The following is a 26,656-nucleotide window of genomic DNA, read 5'->3' as shown; positions in this document are numbered from 1 at the left end:
GTTAATTTGTTGGATACTTACTTTAATTTGATCAAAACAATTTGTATATTCAATAGTTAGTTAAAATGGACCCGCGACGTGACGAGATGGATGATGAGCAATTCTTAATGGCATGATTGCATCCGGTAGCGCGGTCGCGGCTCCTCATGACGACGACACCGGTGATGCCGCCAATACCGATATATACCTCAATATGTCCGGTGGCGAGGAAATTGATCAAAATACAGATGCTGCTAATGACCAGGAAGCATACGTATATAACTGAACATCGATCCTTGTATCCTAAGTCGTACTTACAATGAGTCATAACCATGAATATATATTTATTTTTTTTGAAGCCATCTGGATCATCAAGTCAGCAGACCAAAAAAACGAAGCGATGCCCAACCAAGAAATTGGAAGGGCGATCTATCATAACAGAAGTGGCTCCAGATGGCGAATCAATCGCTCCAGAAGCAGCCGCAAAGAAATGCGTTAGGCAATGTGGTTGTCTTGTCCGGGACCATATCCCTATCAGCTTTAGGTTATGGAAAGCTAACAATCCAAGCGAACAAAGGGATGCGGTGCCTGAAAGAGAAAAGGAGTGGCTCTGGCGGGAGCTGAAGAAGAACTTCATGGTTCCGGCTGAATCAGAAGAAGCAGCTAAGCGCAGGACCCTGAGCAAGATGGCCGAACAACTTCAGATATTTAAGAAAAATCTGACGAAGAATTATATCAAGAAAGAAAAAATGCCAGAGTTCACTGGAGACCTTGCAAAGTAGAAGGACCACTGGAATGCCTTTGTGGCATATAAGTCTTCAAAGCTTGGGATTCGGAACGTGAAAAAGGCTAAGGAAAATGCCTCCAAGAAAGTATATCATCACACTCTAGTGCAAGGTGGGTGCAAGATGGCAAAACCAAAATGGGAGAAGATGGAGCAGAATTTGATTGACAAAGATATCATGCCTGCGACCATCACCTGGCCTGAACTTTCAAAGAACTGGTACTGTGCTCATGGTGGAACATTGGACCCAGAGACAGGTGAGTGCATCTTTGGCCAGAAAATTCAGCAAGTGGCCCGCAGACTACAGGAGGCCATACAAGCAGTTAGCCAAGTCACATTCCAGCCCGATAGAGAAAAGGACGAACTGACATACGCCCTTCAGAACCCAGAACATCCGGGGCGTACTAGGGGCAAGGGAGTAGTTGCGTGGAAATATGGCTTTAGAGATTACATCGATACATTTAGAAGCCGGGATAGAAGGAAGAACGAGGATCGATTGCACTTGCGAAGGCTAGAGGAATAGCTCCTCTCACAAGATGAACGAATGGCAGAAGAGGTTAAATGCTAGGTGGCCTTAGCAATGAGCCAGCCAGCAGCAACAGCAAGCGGCGCCTGCAGAGCCTATTGTCGATGCGGCCGGCCTATCTCAACGTAAAAGCAGCTGCGCCTCCACGGGCCTCCCTACCGATACGGGATTCGCCGATATTGATACGACGGCCGAGCAGCACTATCCAGTGGATGAGATCACCCAGCGGACACCTTGTGTGCTTCAAACTTGCAGTAAGAACTTAAGGTTCACGGTAACGTATGGTTCCACCATGCCAAGCATACCTGGCGAGGTGTACTATGGGTAGGAGATCCCGGCTGGATACGCTAAAGTTGGGGTCGAGGAGGTGTGCAATGATTGGAAGAATCTCGAGCTCGATATTCCTGGAGGTGATGGGGAGACAACACTAGGAGACGCCGTTCATGGTTACATCCTATGGGACAAGCGGTACATCATCCTCAAGCCTATTGATCAGGGATCAAGGCTGGCATCGCCGCAACACGCTCGTCGTTCACCTCCTCCGCCCCCGTCTTCGGGACCTGCCTTAGAATACTCTGCTGCTGAGCCGCCATCTCCTGGCTCACCTCCTCCGGCACCGCCAAAGAAGCGAAAAAAGACGGAGCCAGAGAATAAGGATAAACCACTGGACCCTTCAAAATTAAAATTTTTTATTGGAATGAAGGAATCGAATAGGAGAAAGTTCATTGAGAAACTGCTGCTTTCGGACTATGACCGCTCGATTAAGAAATCATACGATATGAGAAAATCAGGGTCGTCATCGTCCGGTGTTCCACAGCTCGGGGCCCAACAGAAACAATCAATAGAACCGCTAGTTGTTCTAAACCAGGAACAACAAGGCTTTCTTGGGTTCTTGCAATCAGCAAAGCTCACTACTGATCAGATAACAGGGGCTTCGAATCAAGATCTGAATCCGTAGAAAGAGTATCCGATAGCTCCAGCGGTAAAATGGCACTATAAGGAGGGCACCAGCCTTGTCCCCCCTAGAGATTGTGCAGTTTCTTCCAACGCAAATGCGAAGGCTACATGACTTGTACATGAAGACGATCAGAGAATGCAACTTCATGCAGGGCGCAAAGATTGGAGATGAAAATTTCTTTTGTGGAGAGGCCATCATATGAATTGATTGGGAAGAAGTGTACCAATTATTCCATCAGGACGCCCTCAACATCTCCATCGTTGCTTTGTGGCTTCTGTAAGTGTGTTCTTTAAATCTTGTTCATTACCATATATAATTAACGATGGAGGTTCCTTACTTCATTTTGTATCCCGTAGGATGGAGATTCAAACATGCCGAAAAAAGGGTATTATCACATCGGCTTCGTCGACCCAATGGTTGTGAATTGGAAGAATCTCCATAGCAATCCTGCTGAAACATTCAAAAACTTATACAAGTACTTAAGCATTCAACATTACAAGAGTCTCATTCTATTTCCGTACAACTTTGCGTAAGTCTTTTCTGCCATGTAACTATTTTAGTTCTGTATAACTGAATTTTATTCACCGTACATGAAATCTTGCAGAGATCACTGGATACTAGTTCTCATATTTCCAGACTTGAGATTAGCATCAGTTATGGACTCTTTGCAGAGAGATCCAGACCAATACAAAGGCATGATGAACATATTGAACAAGTAATTAATTCTTCTCATACCACTTCAATCACCATTGCTTTTGAAATCAACTATCTTTAATTATTCGTCTGGGTTCATATTCAGGGTTTGGAAGAAATTCGTTCGAAAGCATAGTGGCAATTTCAGCGCCGAACTAAAATGGAAGACAAACTTTCCGGTACGGATGGGATTCTACTTTTATTTGCATGTTCCATATCCTTTAATATATATGTATACATTGATAGCTAATTACTTTATTTATTTCTCTTAAAGTGTCGGAGACAGACGCAAGGATCTAATTTATGCGCATACTATGTCATTGAGAATATCCATGGCCTGGTAGGTCCTCAAAAGACCGAAAGAGAATGGGAGAAAGAAGTAAATATAAAACTTTATCATAGCTGCATGCAACTCATTTTGTAATGTTCTAATCAATATTCTGATTTTACCACAGGTTTATGAAATGCATGATACACTCATACCAGAGGAAAGGATCCTGGCGATTCAAGAAGCCTTGAGCGGATTTATTGTTCGCGAGGTCCTCGACCCGGCAGGAGAATTCTACTATGATGGCGTATCAAACATAGATAATAGGAGTAAATATGACAAAATTAAGTAAAACTTTAGTTGCACTTTGTATGTAATTAAGTATATATGTTTGTATGTGAGCATATCTACGTGTGTGTATGTATATATATATATATGAACTCCACAAATATAGATAAATGTATATACATATTCATTTATGTAATATTAGTTCTTAATATTTATCGTATATATAGGAATTCACTATATATACGATAAATAAAAAGAACTAATATTACATAAATGAATATATATATATATATTTATTTATCTATATTAGTGGAGTTCATACTCCACTTAAATTCCAATAGAAAATTGAATTTGAATTTGAAATGGAATAGAAATAACAAAAAAAAATAGGAAAAGAAAGGGGACCGTTGGTCCTGGTTTGTAACACTAACCGGGACCAAAAGGGGTTCCTGCCACGTCGGCGCTAGTAGACCCTTTGGTCCCGATTGGCCTCATTTGTCTCGGTTGGTTGACCCAGACAAAAGGGGGACGGTCTTGGCGGTCCTGGTTGAAAAATCGGGACAAAAGACCTTTCCCAACCGGGACAAAAAAAAAAAACCCTGCTATGTAGTAGTGTCTCGTGGCACTGCGCGCGCTGCAGGGAGGATTAGCTTGCATGTCTCCGGCGTGGCTGGGACGATTTCGCTGGCGCCTTGATTGGTCCGGGCGCGCTCTTTTTTTGCATGGCACTGTGAAGGCTGGCTGGGACGAACGCGCGCCGCGATTTTTTTGCCGCGTTTTGCTCTGCGTGTGTGTGCATGCCGCCATCTTTTTTGTTGCCGCGCTCTTTTTGCCCTGCGCGCGCGTGCGCAGACCGACGTTTCATCTGATAGCTGCTCTATTTAAGCTCTCGGCCAGTGACCCTTCTGTACTCATGGTCCAGCACCTCTTCCCTTTCCTTCTTCTCCAAAATACTCAAGCAGAAGACAACGGCAATGGGTGATCAAACTTGTCTAGATCAGATATCATCCTAGTTCCAACTTCCAAGATCGTAGTCACTATGAAGAAGACCGCAACGAGCACACCTTCTAGCCTCGCGGCGAGCGGCATGCTTCAGAGTACTCATTGCCGGCGTGGGTCGTGCCGCAGCGAACGCACAGAGAAAGTTGGGACTCCGGCAGCAAGGAGTCCGGTACAAAGTCGAGCGGCGTCATCTCTGAGTCCGGTGACGCCACCTGCTCCGATGAGTCAGGCGCCATCTCCTTTGACGATGCGGAGTCCGGCGGCTGCTCCCCGTGCTGGCCGACGCGGAGGCCGGTGGCCGCGCCGTCGTGCTGGCCGACGCAGAGCCAAATGGCCGCGCCGTCGACCTCCAAGACGTGCTCCCCGTGCTGGCCGACGCGGAGGCCGGTGGCCGCGCCCATGGAGTCTGCCGGCGCCGCATCCAAAGAGTCCACCGGCGACGCATCCATGGAGTCCGCCGTCATCTCCTCCGAGGCGAGCGGGTCACCCTTGAGCGGCGAGCGGCTAAACCCTAAACCCTAGACGCGAGCGGCGAGCGGCCAGCGGCGAGAGGCGAGAGGCTCGCGGCGTGCGGCGTGCGGCTTATGAGAGCAAGCGTGGACGAGAGGCGAGAGGCGAGAGGCGAGCGGGTGCGGCGCTGATGGGAATCGAGGCGAGCGGGCGTGGCTCAGAGTAACTGCGCGGTGTGGCGATCGAAGAGCCAAGGGCAATCGCGTCCACATTCCAGGCTGCGCTCCATAACAACGTTTTTAACGCAAACCACGGGAGGGGCCAGAACGTCGTTTATTTCCTATACGGAGGGAGTAGTCTCTTCATAACTCTACTGACATGTCATCACGTTTATCTACGTGGCACCTTATTTATTGAGAATGAAACCCCCAATTGGGATTAGCCTGACGTTAGCCTCAGCCCAGTTTGTCCGTGCATTAATCAATAATAATCAGGGGGAATAGAGATGCACGCCTACCATCTCATTTACTCCAGCAACCTCCCCGTCCTAGTGACCGTTTTCATCATAGGAAGGAAGAGAGACGCGGGTGTGAAATTGTGGAGCATTCAAATGGAATATAGTAGGACTCGCCTCCTTGTCTTATCTAGATGACAACATCTTCGGCAATGGCCAATAAGATCCTCTTTTGAGGTCAAGGCTGGATACTCTTTTTTTCCCATTATCTAAAAAAAAAAGATCCGTCGCCAATGAATTAGTGAACACCAACGGCTTTAAAGATGAGATGTTGCTTTGTGACCTACCACTTAATAATGATGGCTATAACAATGAGGTTGTCACTAAGACTACTACAGAGCACAATCTGCTTTCTTCAATTGTATTCTGACAGTGGTTATCACAATTTCTATAGTATACTGAATCAGCTGGTACCGCATGCATGTACAGGTACGTACGCCTACCGGAACACTGGATTAGTAGTCAAGTGATGCAATTGGTTGCTTGCTTTTCATGTATGGCTTGCCTCGCCTTGACAATGCCGGCGAGCCAAAGCGCTCGCTCTGGAGATAGGAAGCTTTTTCCTTGTCAACGTAGGCCATGAGGTGAGAAAGCCATCAAACAAAAAGCCCTGAGGTGAGAAAGCCATCAAACCAAAAAACTAGTCCGCCCTCGGATCAAGATTTTATACTCCCTAGTACCATGGTAGGTCTTATATGTACCGTTGAATCTGCTATGGGGATACGTGCTATACCAGACAGATGTGGGGACATGTACTACTGTCATGTACTTTTTTTGTTGGCAGATGTATTGTACGTATTTGCGTTCCACGAGAAATACGTCCGACGTGTCGGGGCAGTAGCACATGTACCGGTTGGGGAATATTTCAAAATCATTTCACTACTCCAGCACCCCTCATCACCGCCGGTTCGTAAGGAGTATCACCAACGGTTCGGGAGGCGTTGGATTTATGTCGTTGGTGATAGTGGGGCCATCACCGCCGGTTCCAGAACCGTTGGTGATGTGCACACATCACCGCCGGTTCTTATATGGAACCGTTGGTGATGGATACATCAACACCGCCGGTTTAATACACGAACCGGCAGTGGAGACCTTTTTCCCATCAAAAAAAATATTTTCATATAATAATATTGCATCATTTGTATAACATATATAATATATAATTATAGCAGCAGAATTTAACCATGTGTGTGCTATCATAGTGCATTAGTGCATGTTGAGTTTAACTTTGTTTCTGACTTTTTTAGACTAAGGTCTAAAAAAATAAAACATAAGATCCTGTTTCAATTTCATTGGATAGTAGTCAAACAATCAGGAAACAAAGTTCAACTGAACATTACGAAATTCAAATAGAACAGCTTTTAGGTGCAACTCTGAATATAGGCATGTGCTGGTTCTGCTAGTAAAGCCAGCAAGTATGAAAATAGAAACTTGTTTAAGGTCTTTTATATTATCGAACATATTTACCAACAAAATGCGTTTCAGTTGAATTGGCATGGAAGGTATACCTGCAAATTGAAATTGCAAACAGTGAGGCAGAGCTTGGGTCATTTTTTCCAAGAATGGAGAAATAGATTTCAAACAAAATATGAATGAACTTGAGGCCCCACACTCAGCCCATACCAGTGCAAATTGGGAGAAACTCCACGCCATCTCTGCAAGCTTCTGCCTCGTGAGTTCGAATCAGTACTTTTGTATTGCAGTGCTCGCTCCTTGTCTTGCAATGCTTGCAAAACCAATTTCTTGATATCTCGTATTGACAAAATTTCACTGTGTGAGAAAGTGCCCGAGAAGTGCATCTTGTTCCACCAGTCCTGGAGCCCTAATTTCATTGCTAGTCTGCTCCCTATTTCATTCGTGTTGCGGGTGCACAAGTGGAACAAATTGTACTGACCAATGGAGCCTGACCAGAGTCTCCTACTTGCCGGGTGGACACGCTGACCAAGGGAAGTGATAACATGGAGAGGCCACTCCCATCCCCTGCCCCTGCGGTGCAATAAAGAACATGTCCAGGTGGATAGTAGAGCCCTGCACACAGATATGATTTCCAGGACCAAAGCCCTAACAAGTAAAACATAACTGATAATCACATCCACTATGCTGTACCCATTTCCTCTACTGTTTATACTGAGCTGAAACAACATAAACGTGGTGGCTGTGCCAAGCAGCGAAATGAAATGGATGCAGAAGCCATACCATGTGTGGATTACCGCCGCCTTGGTGTAGAGGAAGTCATACATCAGAGTCAGCTCCATCTCGACCAATTTGTATAGATCCCCTCCCAAATAAGGAGGGTTCCTCCAGCTGCGGCTGTGAGGACGGCCATAGCTTTATCCTGTTTGCTTCAATGCATGAAGGCAAGCTTGCCTTTGAAAAAGTTCTTCCATACCGCATCTGTCAGCTCTTCTTTTTCTTGGAAATAATTGGCTTTTAAGACCTGAAAACAGTCAAGCTAGTCATCTTAATTTGTGAATCACTAAGCCCTCTAAAGTCTCAACATAAAAGAAGAGACAAGCTTGATAATGATCTGAACCGAGGCCTTTATATAGAATCTATCAGGAGAGTCAGAGAATGAAAATTAGGATGGAACCAACCATTTTTGTAGAATCAGCAAACCAGGTGTTATATAATATGGCATGCATTAAACATGTACAGAATTACTTTTTACATATGCCTGAGCTCATATATCATAGGCATGAAAGGCAACAACATCGTAAGCTAATTCTTTTGCACTCAAAAGTTAACTTGCAATGAAATACTCCTCCATCCCAACTAATGCCCAAGACATCTTTTCCATATTCAGCTAATGCCTTTAGAAGTGGATGGAACATGGAATTTAACTCAAAAGGGGTAATCCGCTAGAATAAAGAAATGAACATTGGTAAATATGAAGTAAATCAATGACATAGATCTATCAGCTCAAATGGCAAGAAGTAACAGCATAAAGAACAGCTATAAGTAAATAAAAGGCTTAATAAGAAGTTGCAATTCTTACTTCCTCCTTGAAATTAAGATCATAAGTCTTATCCTTCTCACTGAAGAATTCAGAAGCAGCAACATCCATTCCAATAACCACCTGCCATGGATAGGTTGAATCAACAATACACGAAGGTTGAATTATGAGGTAAGTAGTGAAGAGAGGAGGTACCTTTCCAGTGTATCCAGCCTTTTCTATAGCTGCCTTCAACAGTTCAAGGCCCTCTTGAGTTTATAATACATAATTATTACAGCAGAATTGAACCATAAGATATTATACATTGAAATCAAATGAGAGAGTTCAAACATCATAATAAAAAATATAGAGTCCACGCATCAAGTTTAAGAACATCTAGTCCATACACCAAATATATTACAATGCTTGACAAGAACGATACGATCTAGACATTACACCTAGATTATGCTGTACTCAGATCCTGGCTTCACCACGTAGTCCACAAGCCATCCAGCTAGTTCTTCTTGAAGTGCTACTAGCTCGCCCATGAGCAATTCACGTGAATCCAACTCAGTGTTCTGGAAAAAAATGACACAACAACAAGATATTAGACAAGTTAGAAAATTCAAGACACAAGAACATATATCAATTAACCATTTCATACAAACCATTTCGGCGCTTCTGCAATCGCCGGTGTAGCAGTGCATGTAATGCATTACATAGAACCCACAGTGATCGTTGCCCGGAGGCTGCTTGAGGATGTATTTAGCCTCTTCTACAGTGAAGTCTCCCCAAAAAGGTCTATGGATTTTGCTTTTCTTACGGTACTTAGCGAAGGCCCTATATATGAGCGAAATTATGAAATAGAAATTGCATGAATAAGACACACAACATTGAAATATCGTATAAATTCACTTGCTTTACTTACTTGTTGACGACATCAATGACGGGCTGGATTAGTGATAATGGCCTCTTTCGTGAGTCATAAACCTCGATTCGACTATTGTTAAGGTTGATATCGAGTAGGACATGATGATAACTGTATATAAGACACAACAAAGCAAATTAATAATAACCGTGGTGAGAATAACTTTGATATGGAAATAAAAAACAAACTTACAAGCAATTGTATGAAAGAAGTATGGATCTTTTATCCTGCATGGAGAGGAAAGCTTTGTACAAGTAGTCAACGGTACTTGGTAAATTGACTGTGTTCTCATGTACGGTGCTAGGGTCCAAGAAGCCTATATTGTTAATCCCACATCGTCTACATTTGTGTGACTCCATTCTAGAAAAAAATGCATCGGCAACAAGGTGAGTGATAAGATGCACCGATATATCAAAGAAAGTTGGTGGAAAATGCATCTCGAGCCGATTAATTGTGTGAATCAGGTCTGCTTGCAGCTTGTCAAGTGTGTTTGGGTCTATGACCTTGTGTGAGATTGCGTTGAAGAATGAGCACAACTTTATGATCGGATCTCTGACCTTCACGGGAAGCACGCCCCTCAGAGCAACTGGGAGCAACTGTGTCACAATGACGTGGCAGTCATGGGCCTTCATGCAGCTCATGTTGAACTTTAACTCCTTCATGTTCGCAAGCCTTATGATGTTTGATGAGTAGCCCGTTGGCACTTTGAGTTCGTGGAAGAAGCTACAAATTTTCTTTTTCTCAATTTTATCCAAGGTCCAAGATGCAACCGGAAGCTTCGTCTTCCCATCATGTTGAGTAATTGGATGCAGCTCACTTCTGACATTCATATCTTGCAGGTCCTGTCGAGTTTCAAGTGAGTCTTTTCCTTTACCTTTCATGGCCATTAATGTTCCGAGCGTGCTCTCGGTAACATTTTTAGTTAGATGCATGCCATCAAGTGTGTGACGAACAATCAAGTCCTGCCAATAAGGGAGTCTCCAGAACAAGGAATTTTTTTTCCACAACGAATCAGCTGGAGCGGTTCCTTTGCCCTTTCCTAGTACAACTCTTAGTTTACTAACCTTCTTGTATATCTCCTTCCCATCTAGAAACTTGGGAGGTAAACGTTCATCCCTTGTACCATCAAAGGATTTCTTGTTCCGGCGATATGGGTGAGCCTTTGGAAGGAACCCACGATGACCCATGTAAACCATTTTGTTGCTATTCTTCAACCATCTTGCGTCGGTATCATCCAAACAAACCACACATCCCTTGTAACCCTTCGTTACTTGGCCTGCTAAGCTACCAAGGCCGGGAAGGTCTGTGATTGTTACAAACAACATTGCCTTCAGAGTGAAGTGTTCTCGCTTGTACTCATCCCACACCTTGACACCATCGTTCCACAACTTCATTAGATCATCCACCAGTGGTTCCAAATACACATCGATATCATTTCCAGGTTGTTTTGGCCCTTGGATTAGTAATGGCATCATGATGTAGGTCCGCTTCATACACAACCAAGGAGGAAGGTTGTATATGCAAAGAGTTACAGGCCACGTACTGTGTTTGCTGCTCACCATGTTAAAAGGACACATCCCATCCATACTCAAACCGAATCTTATGTTTCTTATTTCCTTTGCAAACCGATTCTTGTATTTGTAGTTGATAGCTCTCCACTGTGAACCATCTGCAGGGTGTCTGAGATTCCCATCAACGAGTCGATCTTCGGCATGCCACCTCATCAGCTTGGCAGTCTTCGCGTTTGCAAACAACCGTTTCAAACGAGGAATGATAGGAAAATACCAGACGACCTTGGCAGGTGGTCGTTTGTTGCGGTCACCTTTCATTGACAATGCTGATTCAGGACATTTGTACCGTGAAGCTGAGCACACTGGACATGCATCCAAGTCTTCATATTTGCCGTGATACAAGATGCAATCCTTAGGGCATGCATGGATCTTTTGTACCTCCAGTCCCATTGGGCAAATCATTTGCTCGCCTGGTATGTGTTTTCAGGCAACCCGTTAGGGCTTGGCAGCAACTTCTGCAATAAGCTTAACAAATCATCAAATCCCTTGTCTGACAAACCATTACTAGACTTCATCTCCAATAGCATCAGGTTTGCTTCAAGTTTAGACACGCTGCAACTTGGGTAAAGTGGTGTTCTTGCATCTATCCTCATCTGCTCCAACTTCTTCAGATTCTTTTTGTCAAGAAAGTCCGGTTCCGCATCACGTATCATCTGGTCTAGTGCATCCACAACATCATCAGCAACTAATATTTCCTGCATGGTTTCATTTACGCTTTCATGTCCGGTTTCCTCTACTATTTCCGGGTTAGTTGTTTCCTCCACTGTTTCATGCCTGTCCGCATGGACGGAGTGCATTGTCTCACCAACCTCACCGTGCTTGTTCCAAACTTGGTAGTTGGGCATAAAACCTCTAAATAACAGATGAAAGCGGATCTGCTCAACATTGCCAAACTGCTTCTGATTTTTGCAATCAATGCATGGGCAATACACGTAGCCATCATCTTGTAGATTCTTGTGTGCCTTGGCAGTCTGCACAAACGAGTCCACACCATTGACAAAATCCAAATTTCCAGCTTTTGTACCGTACATCCAACCTCGATTCATCTATGCACACAAGAAAACATCCAAGAATCTGAATTTAGTAAAATTATCATCTCAACACATAGATTTTCAATTTATCAAGTTTCGTAACAAATATCACACTTTAAGGGCCATCTAAATCAATTAAGAAAGAGGCTTTACTTCAATAATTAAAATATCTACTTCAATTTTTGTCAAGTTCCTTATCATCAAAACTAAGAAATGCCATCTAAATTAATTAAGAAAAAGCATTTACATCTCGATCATCACAATTAATAAATATCCTATAAACTAATTAAGAAAGACCCCTTACATCCCAATCATCGCAATTATGACAACAATCTAACCATAAAGAGCTATTATTACCTTGAATCAAATATGTGAAGTCCAGTCCTCAAAATTTAATGAGCCTCCATGATGACTTCATGATGAGTGTTCATGAGAATTTATCCTAAAGTGAAGAAAAAGAGACTCTCCTTGATCAATTCATCACAAAATGAATGACTAATCCTAAGATAAAGGCTATGAATCAAATGGATTGCTAGCTACAAACCTATCACAAGTTGGTTCACTCAAACAACAAAAAAAGAAGCCCCAATGATGAGAAATGATCCAAAAATGGAGAAAAAAGCCCTCCTTGATCAATTCATCACGAAATGCATCATTAATCCCAAGAAAATGGGTACAAAGCCAATGAATTGATGGCTACTAACCTTAGAATAAGTTGGTGGAGCCAATACATCAAAAATGGTGAGGTTTCATGAGAATTTCGGCAAAATCCGGCAGCAACAATGGAGGAGAGAGGTGTGGCCGTCGGGTTGGAGAAGAAAGGTGGTAGGAGGAAAGAGGGGTTGGGGTTTTGTACTGTACAGGCTTATCACCGCCGGTTTGTAACATGAACCATTGGTGATGATGCATATCACCGCCGGTTCGTGTTATAAACCGGCGGTGATATGCCCGTAGGACATCACCAACGGTTCTTAACACGAACCAGCGGTGATAATCAGCATCACCGCCGGTTCCAACGGCCACTACGGCCACCCACTCGGGAACCGGCGGTGATACCTCATCACCGCCGGTTCATATTAAACCGGCGGTGATAGCCCGTTGGCAATGGCCAATTCTGTAGTAGTGTTTGAATCCTCTCTCTCTCCCCCCTACTCCTCCCTGGCGGCGGAGCTCCCCGCACCCACCCTCTCCATGGTGGCCGAGATCCCCATCGCCTCGCGTGCTCCTCGCGAGCCATGGCGGGCCGGAGCAGGGGTGGCCGGGGCAAGGCCTCCACGCGCTGCGGTCGCCGGAGCCGACGCCGCCGCCGGCTGTGCTCGCCATGGAGGCATCTGGATCCAGTGCCGGCCCTCCCTCTCCTCTCCTCCCAAGCTCATCCTCGCGCCCTCGCCATGGATCCGGATCTGCTGTCTTCACCTCCCTCTCCAGCAGAGCTGCGCGGCCAAGGGAGCCGCCGCTGGCCATGCTCGCGGCGAGCCCCTTGCGGAGGGTGCGCGCCGGCCGGGTGGAGGGCGCGCGGCCCTTGCGCGGTGGCTGCGTGGCCTGCAAGGCAGCGGCACGGTCGGTTCTGGTCCACCGACGGGTGGGCCGCCACGAGCCGCACGTCCGGTCCGCTCCTCTGGCGGCGGGACCTGGGGCGGCGGCGGGCTCTGGGGCGCGCTCTCTTCATCTCCCGTCTACCCCTCTCTCTCCTCGCACACTGCATGCCGCCGCAGATCTGCACCAGCTCCGGCGCCCTGAGCATCGCAGGTCACAGTGCAGCGTGGATCCTTGCCCGCCTTGGACACCTCCTCCGCGGGGACCCTGCGGAGGCGCCGGGCACGCTGGCCGCGGTGCCCGCCGCGGGAATTGCACGCCGACCGCCGCCTCCACTAGCTCATGGTCGTGGACCGGGAAGATGGTGTACTACCAAGATCCAATGGCGTAGGTGCTAGATGCAGGAGCTCCGAGGCCGCCGCCGGGGTGTGCGGCTCATGGTCAACAGCGGCGGCGCCGGCGGAGGTCAAGACGACGCCGACGACACTGACGACGAGAGCCTCAACGACGACGATGCCGCCGCCGAGGAGGAGCTCGCGACGCGCTACCAACCCTCAGCGTGGCGCTCGCTGAGCATCACGGCGAGGGTGTTGTTCAGGCTGGCACTACATGAGGACCACCGCACCGCCATCGGAGTGGGCAGACCGCCCTGAGGCGGACGTGGCCGCCCCGCCGCGCCCCGACTGGCTTTCCAGCCCGGGCAAGAGGTGGAGGCCATGGTAAGGGAGGGGCTGCGGTGCACGCTGGAGCGCATCGCGTCGTGTCGCAGACGCAGCCCAAGGAGCTGCTCGGTGCCACGGCTAGGGTCAGAACAAGAGCAGCGGCAGGGAGGCCAGAAGCAGCGGCACCGCGTGCTTGGCGGCCGCAGCGTTGTCCTAGTCTAGCGAGACCGCCTCCATCATCCTCCAGCGAGACCGCCGGCACCCCGGCCCCCGGCGTGCCGGCTGCCGCGGCCACCGAGCAGGCCATCTGGAGTAGTGCGTGGGTGCCACCTTGCAGACGGGTGTCCTGGGCAACAGGAGGCCGTCCCGACGCCGCGCACGGCCGCCTGCGCCTCTTCGCCGGTCACCGTCCCACTCCACTCGTTCGGCGTCGGCGACGAGAAGACGGAGAACCCCATGTGTGCGATCTGCAAGGACGGTGGCTCGGCAGCCGCCCCAACGACCCCAAGACGAGCTAGCTCTCGCCGCGGCTGTGGCTGCTGCTTCGACCGTGGCTGGCATCCTGCAGCGCCACCACGCGGCTCGGGTGCGCAAGCGCGGCCGCGCAAGCCAGCACGCGGCTCGGGCATCCCGGCGACACGAAGGCCGGCGCGAGGTACTGGGTTCTCTCCGATTCTGTTGTTTCTTTGAATATACTACTCGTTCGAAATGGCCATAATCCGCTGATGCTTCACATTGGAGTTTCTTCACCAATTATTCTATTTGAATTGTTCCGGCCCTTTGTTTGGCCTTCGATTGGAATTATTTCGCAGAATCTTTTTATGAAGAATTTGAGACCTACAAGCTCTGCAACTGGCTCGTTTAGGGCCAGCGCCGAAGCAGTGGCCATGACCATCCCCAGCACCAGCTCATTCAACAACTGCACCACAGTCGTCCACAGCCGCCGCCACCGAAGATTTCGAAGTCTCTATCTTTCATCCAGGAAGAGATGGAGGTAGCCGAGATGCTGTTCAGGCTCACCAGGCAGTTCCCGTGCCTTGATTTTGGAGTTTACGTACCTAGTATATTCACAATTAGCATGGTCACCAAGCTGTGTTCATGTGTTCTTCATCCGGTGTACCACGGTGTACAAAAGAGAAGTACCTTATGTACCACGGTGTACAAAAGAGAAGTACCTTATGGTACCTGATTTAATTAGTGTTTATAATTTATTTTTATGTACCTGGTATTTTATTATGCAAGAAAGTGTACCATGGTGTACATATGAGTGTCCTGAGGTACCTAATTTTATAAGTGTGCTTATGATATGATTTTTTATGTACCTGGTATTTTATTATGCAAGAAAGTGTGTCATGGTGTACATATGAGTGTCCTGAGGTACCTGATTTTATTAGTGTGCTTATGATTTGACTTTAGGTTTCTTCTATTTAATTGTAATGTACAAGAGAGAAGATGGCTATGAATAAATATTATTTTTATTTTATTAGTGCGTGGTTGTGAATGTTTGTTTTTTGAAATTTGTTGTGTACCTATTCTGATTTATAATAAATTGTAGATCAACTACTTTTAGCACGTTGAGATTTAGTTGTACATTAAAGTTTCTAGTATACATGAGTTAAAAAAATATTTCAGTTGAACAAAGCTGATACATGAGAATTTTAATTTTATTTCTCTTGATATTTTTTTCTCATGAGCAAGATGTGTGTTCATGGGTTCTTCGTATGCAGTACCAATGTGTATATCAAAATGGTACCTTGATTTGTGTTCAAATAAATAGGTCACCAGTTAAATTAAAAAAATATGGTACCTTGGTTTATGTTCAAATAGTTGGACCATCAGTCAAATTAAAAAATAAGAAAGTGGCCGTGTGCAAAGGTAGTTTTTTAAATGAGTGGTACAGAGTGAGTCAGCTTTTTGCATGTCTCAAAGTAACTTTATGTGCTCATGTGTCAGCCCGAGATTCCATCGGTGGCAGCAAAGGTGGGTATACGGTACAAAAAAAATAAAATAACACTTGTATATGCCATGTGGGGACAGGATCTCACACGGTTGGCTTCACGATGGACGTCCAGGATAAGATCTGTCATGGCTGCAAGGTACACCAATGACTTTCCCGTCCGCCCTCATAGTCTCTCTCTTGGCAATAGAGGTAGAAATAGATAGCATATATCATAATTCGATCCGTATCCATATGTACTAAAACAAGAATATCGATATCTATGTCCATATTCGTTTCTCAAATCCGAATTCGATCCATATCCAAAATAAAATATAGATATGAATGGATATATGAAATTATCTGTTTCATATGGAACAAAGCACCTTTCTGATCCATTTTATAAATATGCGACTTTGATTTATTATAAATTCAATTTATTTATTTATCTAAATTATTTGTAAATACTTTATTTTATTTTTATTTACTATTTTTACATGCTTCACTTTATTTTAAATTTATATATGTATTGAACATTTATTTATAGGTTTATTTATTAATATTTTTAGAGCAATATTTGTCTCATGTGTTCTATACCCATGTGATTCATATGACGAATCTGTCGATCCGGAGTTAATTGGGTATTTGCAATCAACTTGGTTAACTTGATATCCAAATATGTACATATGTCCAAACTATTTAAATCCATATTGGTATGCTGTTAAAAATCCATTTTCCACCCATGCTGCTTGCCTGAACGAAGATCAAGGATGACAAATGCCCTTTGGCGGGGCAAAGAAAACCTTTCAACGGAGGTTGCTAAAAAAAACTCAGTCAGTGGGGGAAGACCACCCCCACGGTTTCCTATTAAGAAGAGGCTATACAGACCTGACCGAGGAAACTTCCGAAACCTGGCCCATGCCCACGAAGGACCAAACCGACTTGGGACGGCGGAATGCTGTTACCCTAGGGCCGGGACCGCACCACAGCCACATTGGGCCGGCGGAAATCTGTTACCCACGGGGCCGGGACCGCACCACAACCACAAGCCAGCGAGCACAGCAATGGGGTTTTTTTACCTACATGCGGAAATTTGCCCCAAGCGGGGATTGAACCCCCGAATGGTGGGGTGCCGCCGGAGTTCTACGACCATCTGGTCCAGCATCCTTAGGCACAATGGAGGTTGCTCGAATCGGTAATGGGGTTTGAAGGAGGTACAGAACCGGAAGCGCCCTTGTTTCAAAGAGAAGCACGGGTTATTCATACTAGGATGATTTGCGCGCTCCGCCGCGCTCGTATATAGCTGGCTCGTCGAACGTGAAGCTATTTTGCAACTGTACAGAGATGGTGGATTGTTACGGAAAAAAGTAAAATGAAAGGCACAAAGTAACAAAACTATGCAGGTTGGAAAGGAAATAAGCTATTGAAGATACAGTAACTGAACATCATAAGAAACATTAAGAGTGCCACAAAATGTCCAGATGCAATTCGAATAGAGATTAGTAAATGCACAAAGTTGAGCTGAAATATTCCACACGAAAAATTCGTACTGCTGAAGCAATGCAGAGAGTGCAGGGGTGGTGCTGGGCACACATATCTGCATCTTTGCTGTTGCCACTACTACAAAAAAGCTTTGCAGGGGCAGACTAAATCATATTTGTAGGGGCAGACGGCGCACCCGCCCCTAATCTCCGCTCCTAGAAATAGCTATTTCTAGGAGCGGGTGCGTTACCCACCCCTGGAAATCGATTTCTAGGGCTGGGCGACCGCATGAGCCGCCCCTGGAAATCGATTTTCAGGGGCGGTCCACGCCCCAAACCGCCCCTGGAAATCGATTTTCAGGGGCGGCCCACGGCCCAGACCGCCCCTGAAAATCTATTTCCAGGGACGGCTCATGCGGTCGCCCGGACCTGAAAATATTTTTCGGGCCCACAAAAAATAATACAGTGATTTGAAATATGTATTCCCGCTATATTGTTCTATCGAGCTAGTTCGCAATCGAATGTCAACTATATTGTTCTATCGTGCTAGTTCACAATCGAATGTCCTAGTGATTGACGTGGAACCTTTCATAAATATCAATAAATACAAACACAAAATTAAAAGTAGTGATTAACCACAGACATGTATCATTACAAAGCGTATATAACTAATATAGTACATCATTAAAATTGTATCTTGAATGCATAGTTTTCTCATATTTACCGACGCTACTAGAGGAGGCACAGTACTTCTTGTTCTCCCACTCACGAAGACCAAGATATTTACTCTCTGTTGCTAATTGCTGTGTTTATCATAAAATGTTCCCCTCGGATTGATCACTTCGTGCATGATGAAACGGCATAAATCGGCGACTACTTCTAGAAGTTGTTTCTCATGAAGTTGCCCATAGTTCCTTTCGGGATGGTCCTGAAATTAACGAGAATCCATGAAAAAAGTAAGCACAAGTGGTAGATATACGCAAAAAATAATGTAACACATGTAAATCTATGTGTAATAAATAGTAGTCCCTTACATTTTAGGATCAGTTGTGTATCTCCCTTGTACCCTGAGATGCTCGCACAAGTAATACCCGTAGTACACAGAGCAAGCAGGTTGCTTGTGGCACGGAAAGTGTGTGAGTAGAGTCATTTCTTTAGACTTCTCAGGGGGATGAGCACCATTTAATGCAATATATTGCTGGTAAGCCCTGTTTGAAAAAGATGGAAGTGAGAAGTTAGTCTATAAATGCATATTATTTATGCGAAATTTTGCATGATGTACGTATGAAGCATAGTAAGTGCACTAACATTCTGAGGATGAATAAGAAATCAGCGTATTTGTTCTTTGGATAATCCAAGGAGTCCAAGACAAGGACTCTTCCAATCTTGGGTTGCAGCGCAAAAATGATCCAATGATTTCTTCAATATTAAATATGTATTTTTTCAGCTATGAATCGGAGCAAGTGTATATTGTAACAAATGATTAAAAGTAGAAGTACCTAATGTTATATGGCGCAAAATGACATCAGCATCATCTTCCATTTTTTCATCATTTTTGCTATGTAGGCCACCACCATCTTCATGGCCTCTTTGAGGTGAAATTTTCATTCCTTAGCTATCTGCGCATGCGTTTTACAGTTCTTGAAGAGATCATGGTCCTCTTTCCATGTATTTGGCCTGCTGTGCTTGGCCTCACAAATTGCTAGAGGATCAAGATACTTGATCCTTCTACCTAAGACATATGCATCACTTGTTTGCATCCTGTAGAATAGAATTATATAATTAATAAGATATGCGTATATATAGTAGTTAAGACAATAGCATAAAAGAAATTAAGTATGAATGAGGCACTTACATGCACCATAGTCTAACCATCTTGATGTCAAGTTCTTTGAGGCGGAATATAGCGTGGATGTCTTGAAAATCGAACAAGACATCAGTGATAACAGGGCCTGCAGGTCCAAATACTTGGGAATAGTATGGAGCGGATATGGTATGAAGCCCAAGTTTGCATGCCCTAAGGTACCAATTATGCATCCGCTGCATTTCACTTGGAACATCCTGGAGGCACCAATCAGGTAGAAGTGGCTGTCCGTACGTAAACTTCTTAGGACAATCAGGTAAATCTAGAATCTCATTGACCCCGACTATTTGTTTGAAGTTCGTGTCAATGCGGGGCTGGGAAAATCTTGATCTTTTAGCAGTAGAGGTTGAATCATCTTTTGACTTCTCCTTTGTCTTGTCCTTCGCTTTAGGCTTTGGATCAGCCTGCTTCATGTTTGCTTTGTGCCACAAGTCTGCAATCTCTTTCCCGTCCTTTAGCTCCTCATAAGCACGTATCACTCGCGGCACCTCATGCGGCGTCTGTTGTTTCTGTGCTACTATTGGAGCCTTTGTCGAGGCCGATGATCGCGGGGCAGGTGGAGATGCCTCTCGGGATGTAGCCGTTGGTGATCGCGGGGTAGGTGAAGATGCCTCTCGGGATGTAGCCGGTGGTGATCGCGGGGCAGGTGGTGATGCCTCTCGGAGTGGAGCTGGTGGTGATCGCGGGGCAGGTGGAGTTTCCTCTCGGAGTGGAGCTGGTGGTGATCGCGGGGCGGGTGGAGTTTCCTCTCGGAGTGGAGCTGGTGATGCCTCTCGGGATGGAGCCCGTGGTGACCGCGGAGCCTGTGGTGATGCATCTCGCGATGGTGGAGCCGGTGGTGATCGTGGAGCAGGTGGTGATTGCGGAGCCGCTGGTGGTAATGCATCTCGTGGAGCCGAGGGTATTTGATCAAGCAATGCGATATCTCGCTTATGCCAAAGAATTGTGGTGCCGACACATTGTCCAAGGCAATTCTTACCATCTGCAGTGGGGATGTCTATCTCATTATACTCATAAATTGAATTCAATACTTTCTCCACTTGTACGCATGCGTACAGGGGTGGGACCGGCTTCCCCTCAAATAAACCCCCGACAGGCTCCACCAGGGCCTTAGTGACTTCTTTTGTCTTCCCGGCCCTGCCGATCGGATAGAGCAACAAGCAGGGAGTAGAAGTTGTTATTCTATCCACCGGATATAGCTCTCCAGTGGTCGAGGCGACACTACTCTGAGCACATGTACTCGGTTGGGCAAGTACCGGAGGGGGCGCCGGCATGACCACCAACTGGTTTTGACCCACCTCTTGCACCGAGTTGAACAAAAGTAGCCCCGACTGCTGGTCCACAACTGTTGCCCTCAACAAATCCTTAAACTTTGCCTCCATTGCAATCTCTGCCGCTGCCACAATTTCTTCTTTGTAGCGGTCATGGCTCCTATACCTTGACCAGTCGTTCTCGAACCCATCCTTGAAGCTCAACTAAGAGGACAAGCCTCTGACGCGCCCTCCATGCTCCTTTGACCCTATTGTTGTACTCAGCACATCCCTCTCCCTATGTGGTTTGAACTTTCCTTGTTTTTGAAGCTCGGCAAGTTCTAACATTTTGTCTGCCACCGCTTCGGTCTCGGGGCGATCAAATTTTGGCCTTCCTTCAACTATTTTTGGCTTCCTTGCTTCAAGCCACCGCCATCCACGTTCATCCACTCCTTCGTAAGGATCCGGCTGCCTGGCAGCTATTGCCGCCTCTCTTTGACGCCGCCACTGGTCCACCTTCCTTTGGTACCCACCTGGCCCAAGATGGACTTTGTGTATGTTGCTCTGTGCTAGTTCTCGATTTTTCTGGCTAAGGGCTAGTGCTTCTTCAATGGTCTTTTGTCGAACAAATTCTTCCCACTGTGCTGGTGTAATGTCCCCAAATTCTGAAAATGGAGTTCGACCCTTCTGGACGTACTCAGTGTTCAGGTGACTTTTCCACCAGCGAAAAGCTTCACCTAGCATCTTCGTAGCATAATACTTAACTTTCTCTGTTGTTCCTCTTGACAGAAAAAAGTACCGCTCAACAACTGCCACATTGCTTCTTTCTTGCCCGCGAGAACCAGCGCCCAATTGGCGATTGTCGGATCCAAAACCTTTTTTGTTCTGATTATAGCACCGATGGCGTTATGGAACTTTGCTGCAATCTCCGGGGGTTCTACGGGCTCTCCTGCCGTGCTAGCTGCATTAACCATATACTTCCCTTCGAGGTAATGGTTTCTTCCTCGTTGACCCTGTTTCCTTTTGTTTTTGTTCTCCGAGGACGTAGTTGCAGGATCAGGGCCCGAGCTTGCATTGTCTTCATCGGTAGGGCTAGGGGGTCGGCGTCTGCGCTTGCCCCTTCTGTCTCTGCCGCCTACATGGATCATACGATCTGACAATTCATTACACGTAGTCTATGAAAACGTATAAAATGGGTTCAATCTTATATGCATTACCTGACGTGGTTCCGGTTCGTAATCCAGATCAAGTTTCTCTCTTGAACGGCTTTGTCTTGGTTCAACAGGGAATGGATCAAGTGGATCTTGCCACTTGCCATCGACCCATGCCCCTTGACCAATCCTAGGACCCTCCTTGTCCTCAGATATGGAATTGCGGTCATACTCCTCGTCCCACTCAATCTGGGATGCAATTTTTTCAAGTTCGTCACCACCCTCACCTTGTGGTGCGGCAGCATCCCTTTGGGACGAAGATGACAATGATGGATCCATCTACGATTTTTTCACTACATAGCCATCGATGATATATTTGAATTTGCAATTTAAATCACAGTAAACAAAATGACATTTATAATTAAATGCATATAAACATTAAAAATTTAGACAAGTGAAATTAACAAATTTAGACAAGTATAGAATAAATTTTCATTTCACGTGTACAGAAAAATTTCATATACTCAAATTCACATGCTCAAATTTCATATACTCAAATTTCATATCAAATTCAAATATACATTAGAAATCAAGTATAGAATAAATTTTCATTTCACGTGTACAGAAAAATTTCATATACTCAAATTCACATGCTCAAATTTCATATACTCAAATTTCATATCAAATTCAAATGTACATTTGAAATTAACAATACTAACGATGTGAATATCACAAGTACAGAATAAATTTTCATTTCATATGTACACAAATATTTCATATACTCCAATTCTATACTTGATTTGCACTATTTGCACTAAGGCCCCTGCCAAGATTTTGATAAAGTAATTTGCAATAAGGTCCCTACCAAGGTTTGGCACTCAAATTCTATACTAAAATTCAACACTCAATTTGTACTAAGGTCCCTGCCAAGATTTTGCACTCAAATTCTATACTCAAATTCATAAACAATTTGCACTAAGGTCCCTGCCAAAATTTTGGAAAAGCAATCGGGTCCTCGGCACCTTCGTACAGCGTCGATGGTGAGGCATGGACACGGAGGCGGGGCCGGGGTGAGGAGGAGGCGCGCAGGGAGGAGGCAGGCCCAGGGCAGAGGAGGGCTCGGGGAGGAGTGGCGCCGGCGGCACTCGGCGTCGAGGAACGGCGGCGGCGGGCCAAAGGGGGAGGCGCGAGGGGCGGAGGAGGAGGGCTCGGGGAGAAGCGGCGGCGGTCATCGTCTAGGAGGAGGAGGCGGGCCCGGGGCAGACGACGGCCTGGGGATGAGCGGCGGCGGCGCGGGGCGTGGTGAAGCCGGATCCGGCAGACCCGCGCGCGCGGAGAAGGGCCGGGCTGGGGAAGCACCAAGCGGGCGGAGGGCAAGGAGCAGGAGCGCCGGCGCGGGCCGAGGAGGACTAGCGGCGGCGCGCGGGGAGCACCGGCGGCGCGGGGAGAGAGCACGAAAAATTTTGGTAGCCTCCCGGCGTCGGTCTGTAGTGCTCCCTCGCGTTAGAAATTTTTCTAAGTCCCAGTGGTATATATAAGTCCCCATTTCTAGGGGCGGACAGGGGCGTTGCCCGCCCCTACAAACCAATTTCTAGGGGCGGTCGACGCCCACGCCCGCCCCTGTAAATTGATTTCTAGGGGCGGGCTAGGCCCCCATCCGCCCCTAGAAATCATTTTTCAAAATTGTTCATACTTCTTTTAATGCAAAACAAATAGTAAAACACATCGAAAATATTTGAAATGTTTCCCATACGTATACTATGCTATGTATCACCATGGAAAAATATAAAAAATCAAATTTTACTGCATTTATTGAAAATAAGTGTCCAAACTACAAAGTAACCCTACACACAATGTACCCTTAAGACTAACTTTGTATTTTGCTCACTCTTAAACAATGAAGGCATTAAATTATGTATTTCATAATTTTCTCTAGGTCTATAGGTCAGCATATTTGTATGGCTTAAATTTCATGAATTTTCGATGTGTTTTACTATTTATATTGCATTAAATGAATTTTCGGATGAATTTTGGAAAATGATTTCTAGGGGCCGGCGACGCCCCCGCCCGCCCCTAGAAATTTATTTGTAGGGGCGGGCCACTTCCCCGCCCGCCCCTATAAATTGATTACTAGGGGCAGGCTAGGCCCCCGTCCGCCCCTAGAAATCATTTTCCAAAATTATTTCGAAAATTTATTTTAATGTAAAATAAATAGTAAAACACATCGAAAATTTTTGAAATTTTTTCCATAATAATATTGTGATTTTGAGAACATAAGAAAAATAACTAAGTCACATGTCAATGTATATAGCAAATAGAAGTGTTCATACACAAAGACCTCAAATGTTAATAAAGTAACAGGTGACATTTTTATTAATAATTATTTCAAAATACAGAAATTCATGAGATATTTAAGTTGTAACAATTCTTGATTCGCCATCTTTGCGTGCCCATGGCTTGTCATCTTTTCTTATGCTTGCTTCTATAATCTTCATCTTCTGTGCTAGATCTGTGAAAAGGTTCATTTCATTATACTGATTATATTCTTCCACATCGTCGATGTCCTCAACTCCGATGATATCTTGTTTTCCACGGACGACAACATGTTTTGTCTTTTTTGCAGGATCAGCAACATACAGTACCTGTGCAACCTGTGAAGCTTGTACCCATGGGTTGTCTTTATAACCAATATTGTTGAGGTCAACAATCGTCAATCCATAACCGTCCACCTCAACACCTGTCGGGTGTTTGACCCAACGACACCGAAAGACTGCGATTTGTATGTTGGAACCATAGTGCACTTCCCATATATCATCAATGATACCAAAATATGTTGTATTTTGACTTGTTCTCTCGTCTAAGGCCTCAAAACGAACACCACTATTCTGGGACACAGTTTTTCTATCCTTGGCGGCAGTATAGAATAGATATCCATTAATATCATACCCTTGCCAGGATGTGACCTAGCTAGATGGGCCAGCTGCCAATCTTTTGATTGTTTGCTCTTCCACGGTCTCCCCATCTGGTAGATGCAGGTCCTTCAACCATGCAGTAAGTCGACGTTTGTGCTCTCTCATGATCCAATCATCCGAGCGGCCGTTACTCTCTGTACGAATCATGCTCAAGTGTTCGTTGACTAAAGGTGTCATTATCGTGAGGTGTTGCAAGATGCTATAATGTGCTTGCTGCACACCTTTGAAATCTTTGTCGATGAAGATTTTCCTCCCTACTGTGCCAACACCTTCCAACCTCCCCAAAAATCGTGGAGTTGGCAAACCAATGGACACATTATCTTGTAAGTAACCAAGGCAAGACTCGATGACTTCCTCAGTACTGTATCCCTCTGTCATGGACCCCTCAGGATGAGCACGATTCAATACGTACCGGTTGAGGATGGACATAAAACGCTCATACGTCCATATTTCGTGTAGGTAAAGTGGACCAAGTGCCCGTATCTGATCGACCATGTGAATCATTAGGTGCATATCAAAAAATCCTGGAGGGAAGCACATCTCGAGCTGTGCCATAGTCTCCCCAATGAATTCTTTGAGATGCTGCAACTCATCTTGGTCGATCACTTTTTATGAAATCCTATTGAAGAAGTAACACAATCGAGTGATTACCATCTTTACATATACTGGCTTGATCGCTCTGATTGCAATCGGGAGGAACAACGTCAGCAACACATGGCAATCATGACAGTTATAGCCGCATAGTGACAAATCTTTCATCGACACTAGTTTCCTTATGTTGGACGTGAAACGACTCGGGACTCTGATCCCTCTTAAGCTCTCGCACATTGCCTTCTTTTCATCACGTGTCAAATTGTAGCTAGCTGGGGGAAGTTCATATCTACCATTCCCTTTGTCAACGAGGTGAAACTCTTTTCTTATCTTCATGGCTACCAAATCCTGTCGTGACTTGTATGTATCCTTTGTTTTAACAGATGTATCCAGAAGGAGCCCAATTGTGTTACCAAACACATGCTTCTTGAGGTGCATACCATCGATTGCATGGTGGACCTCAAGATCTGCCCAATACGGCAAGCACTTGTAGAAGATGGACTGTTTCTTGAATGGTACGCCTTCGATAGGTGCCTTATCTCTCTTTCTCTTCTTCCCATCTTCCTTCTTCTTCCCATAAATGACCTTGACATTTCGGACCATATTGAAAACATAATGCCCGTCTCGTCATTCTGGAGTAGAACGGAATTCAGGGTTGCCATCAAAATAATTATAGAACTTCTTACTTTGGTACTTATGCCCTTCAACCAAGAAGCGTCTGTATCCAAGGCAAACTACCTTCCGAGAACCCTCAAGGAAAGCCGATACGTTGTCATCCACGCACACCGTGCATCTCGTCCTACCTTTGATCTGTCCTGACAGGACAAACAATGCCTGATAATTATAGATAGTGACGAATATAATAGCTCTAAGATTAAAGGTCTGCTGTGTAAAACCATCATATATATCGATACCCTGCTTCCATAAAGTTTCCATCTCTTGCATCAAGAGGCTCAAGAAAAATATCTATATCGATGCCAGGATGCTTGGGGCCCTGTATAAGCATAGATAGCAAAAGATACTTCCTCTTCTGGCACAGCCATGTAGGCAGGTTGTACATTGTCAGTATCACTAGCCATGTGCTGTGGGTGCTACTTCTTTCACCAAACGGATTCATTCCATCCGTACTCAACGCGAACCGAAGATTTCTTGGGTCTTTCCCAAATTCCAGATAGTACTTGTCATCGAATTCCTTCCACTGCCGAACAGCAGCTGGATGTCAAAGCTTTCCATCACCCTTTTTGTGCTTATCTGAATCCCACCATCGCATCAGCTCCGCATCCTTTGGG

The 26,656-nt window shown here is 45.4% G+C and overlaps 1 protein-coding gene and 1 long non-coding RNA gene across 2 annotated transcripts; both read right to left on the bottom strand.

Annotated features, from left to right (window-relative positions):
• Positions 1-6,777: 6,777 nt before the first annotated feature.
• On the bottom strand, positions 6,778-7,129 carry LOC120640717. The gene is made up of 2 exons (XR_005661974.1): positions 7,086-7,129; positions 6,778-6,970 (listed from the first exon to the last, which is right to left on the bottom strand). It is a non-coding gene; the product is annotated as an uncharacterized LOC120640717 (long non-coding RNA).
• Positions 7,130-8,686: 1,557 nt separating this feature from the next.
• LOC120640716 lies at positions 8,687-9,687 on the bottom strand. The gene is made up of 4 exons (XM_039916632.1): positions 9,515-9,687; positions 9,323-9,433; positions 9,063-9,234; positions 8,687-8,972 (listed from the first exon to the last, which is right to left on the bottom strand). The coding sequence occupies exons 1-4, from the start codon at positions 9,679-9,681 to the stop codon at positions 8,853-8,855; spliced, it is 570 nt and encodes a 189-aa protein (XP_039772566.1). The 5' UTR covers positions 9,682-9,687; the 3' UTR covers positions 8,687-8,852.
• Positions 9,688-26,656: the final 16,969 nt, after the last annotated feature.

Source organism: Panicum virgatum, chromosome 7K, assembly GCF_016808335.1.
Source record: "Panicum virgatum strain AP13 chromosome 7K, P.virgatum_v5, whole genome shotgun sequence".
Classification (NCBI taxonomy): domain Eukaryota; kingdom Viridiplantae; phylum Streptophyta; class Magnoliopsida; order Poales; family Poaceae; genus Panicum; species Panicum virgatum.
Note: the sequence above shows the minus strand (reverse complement) of the source record. Positions and strands in the feature narration are given on the sequence as shown.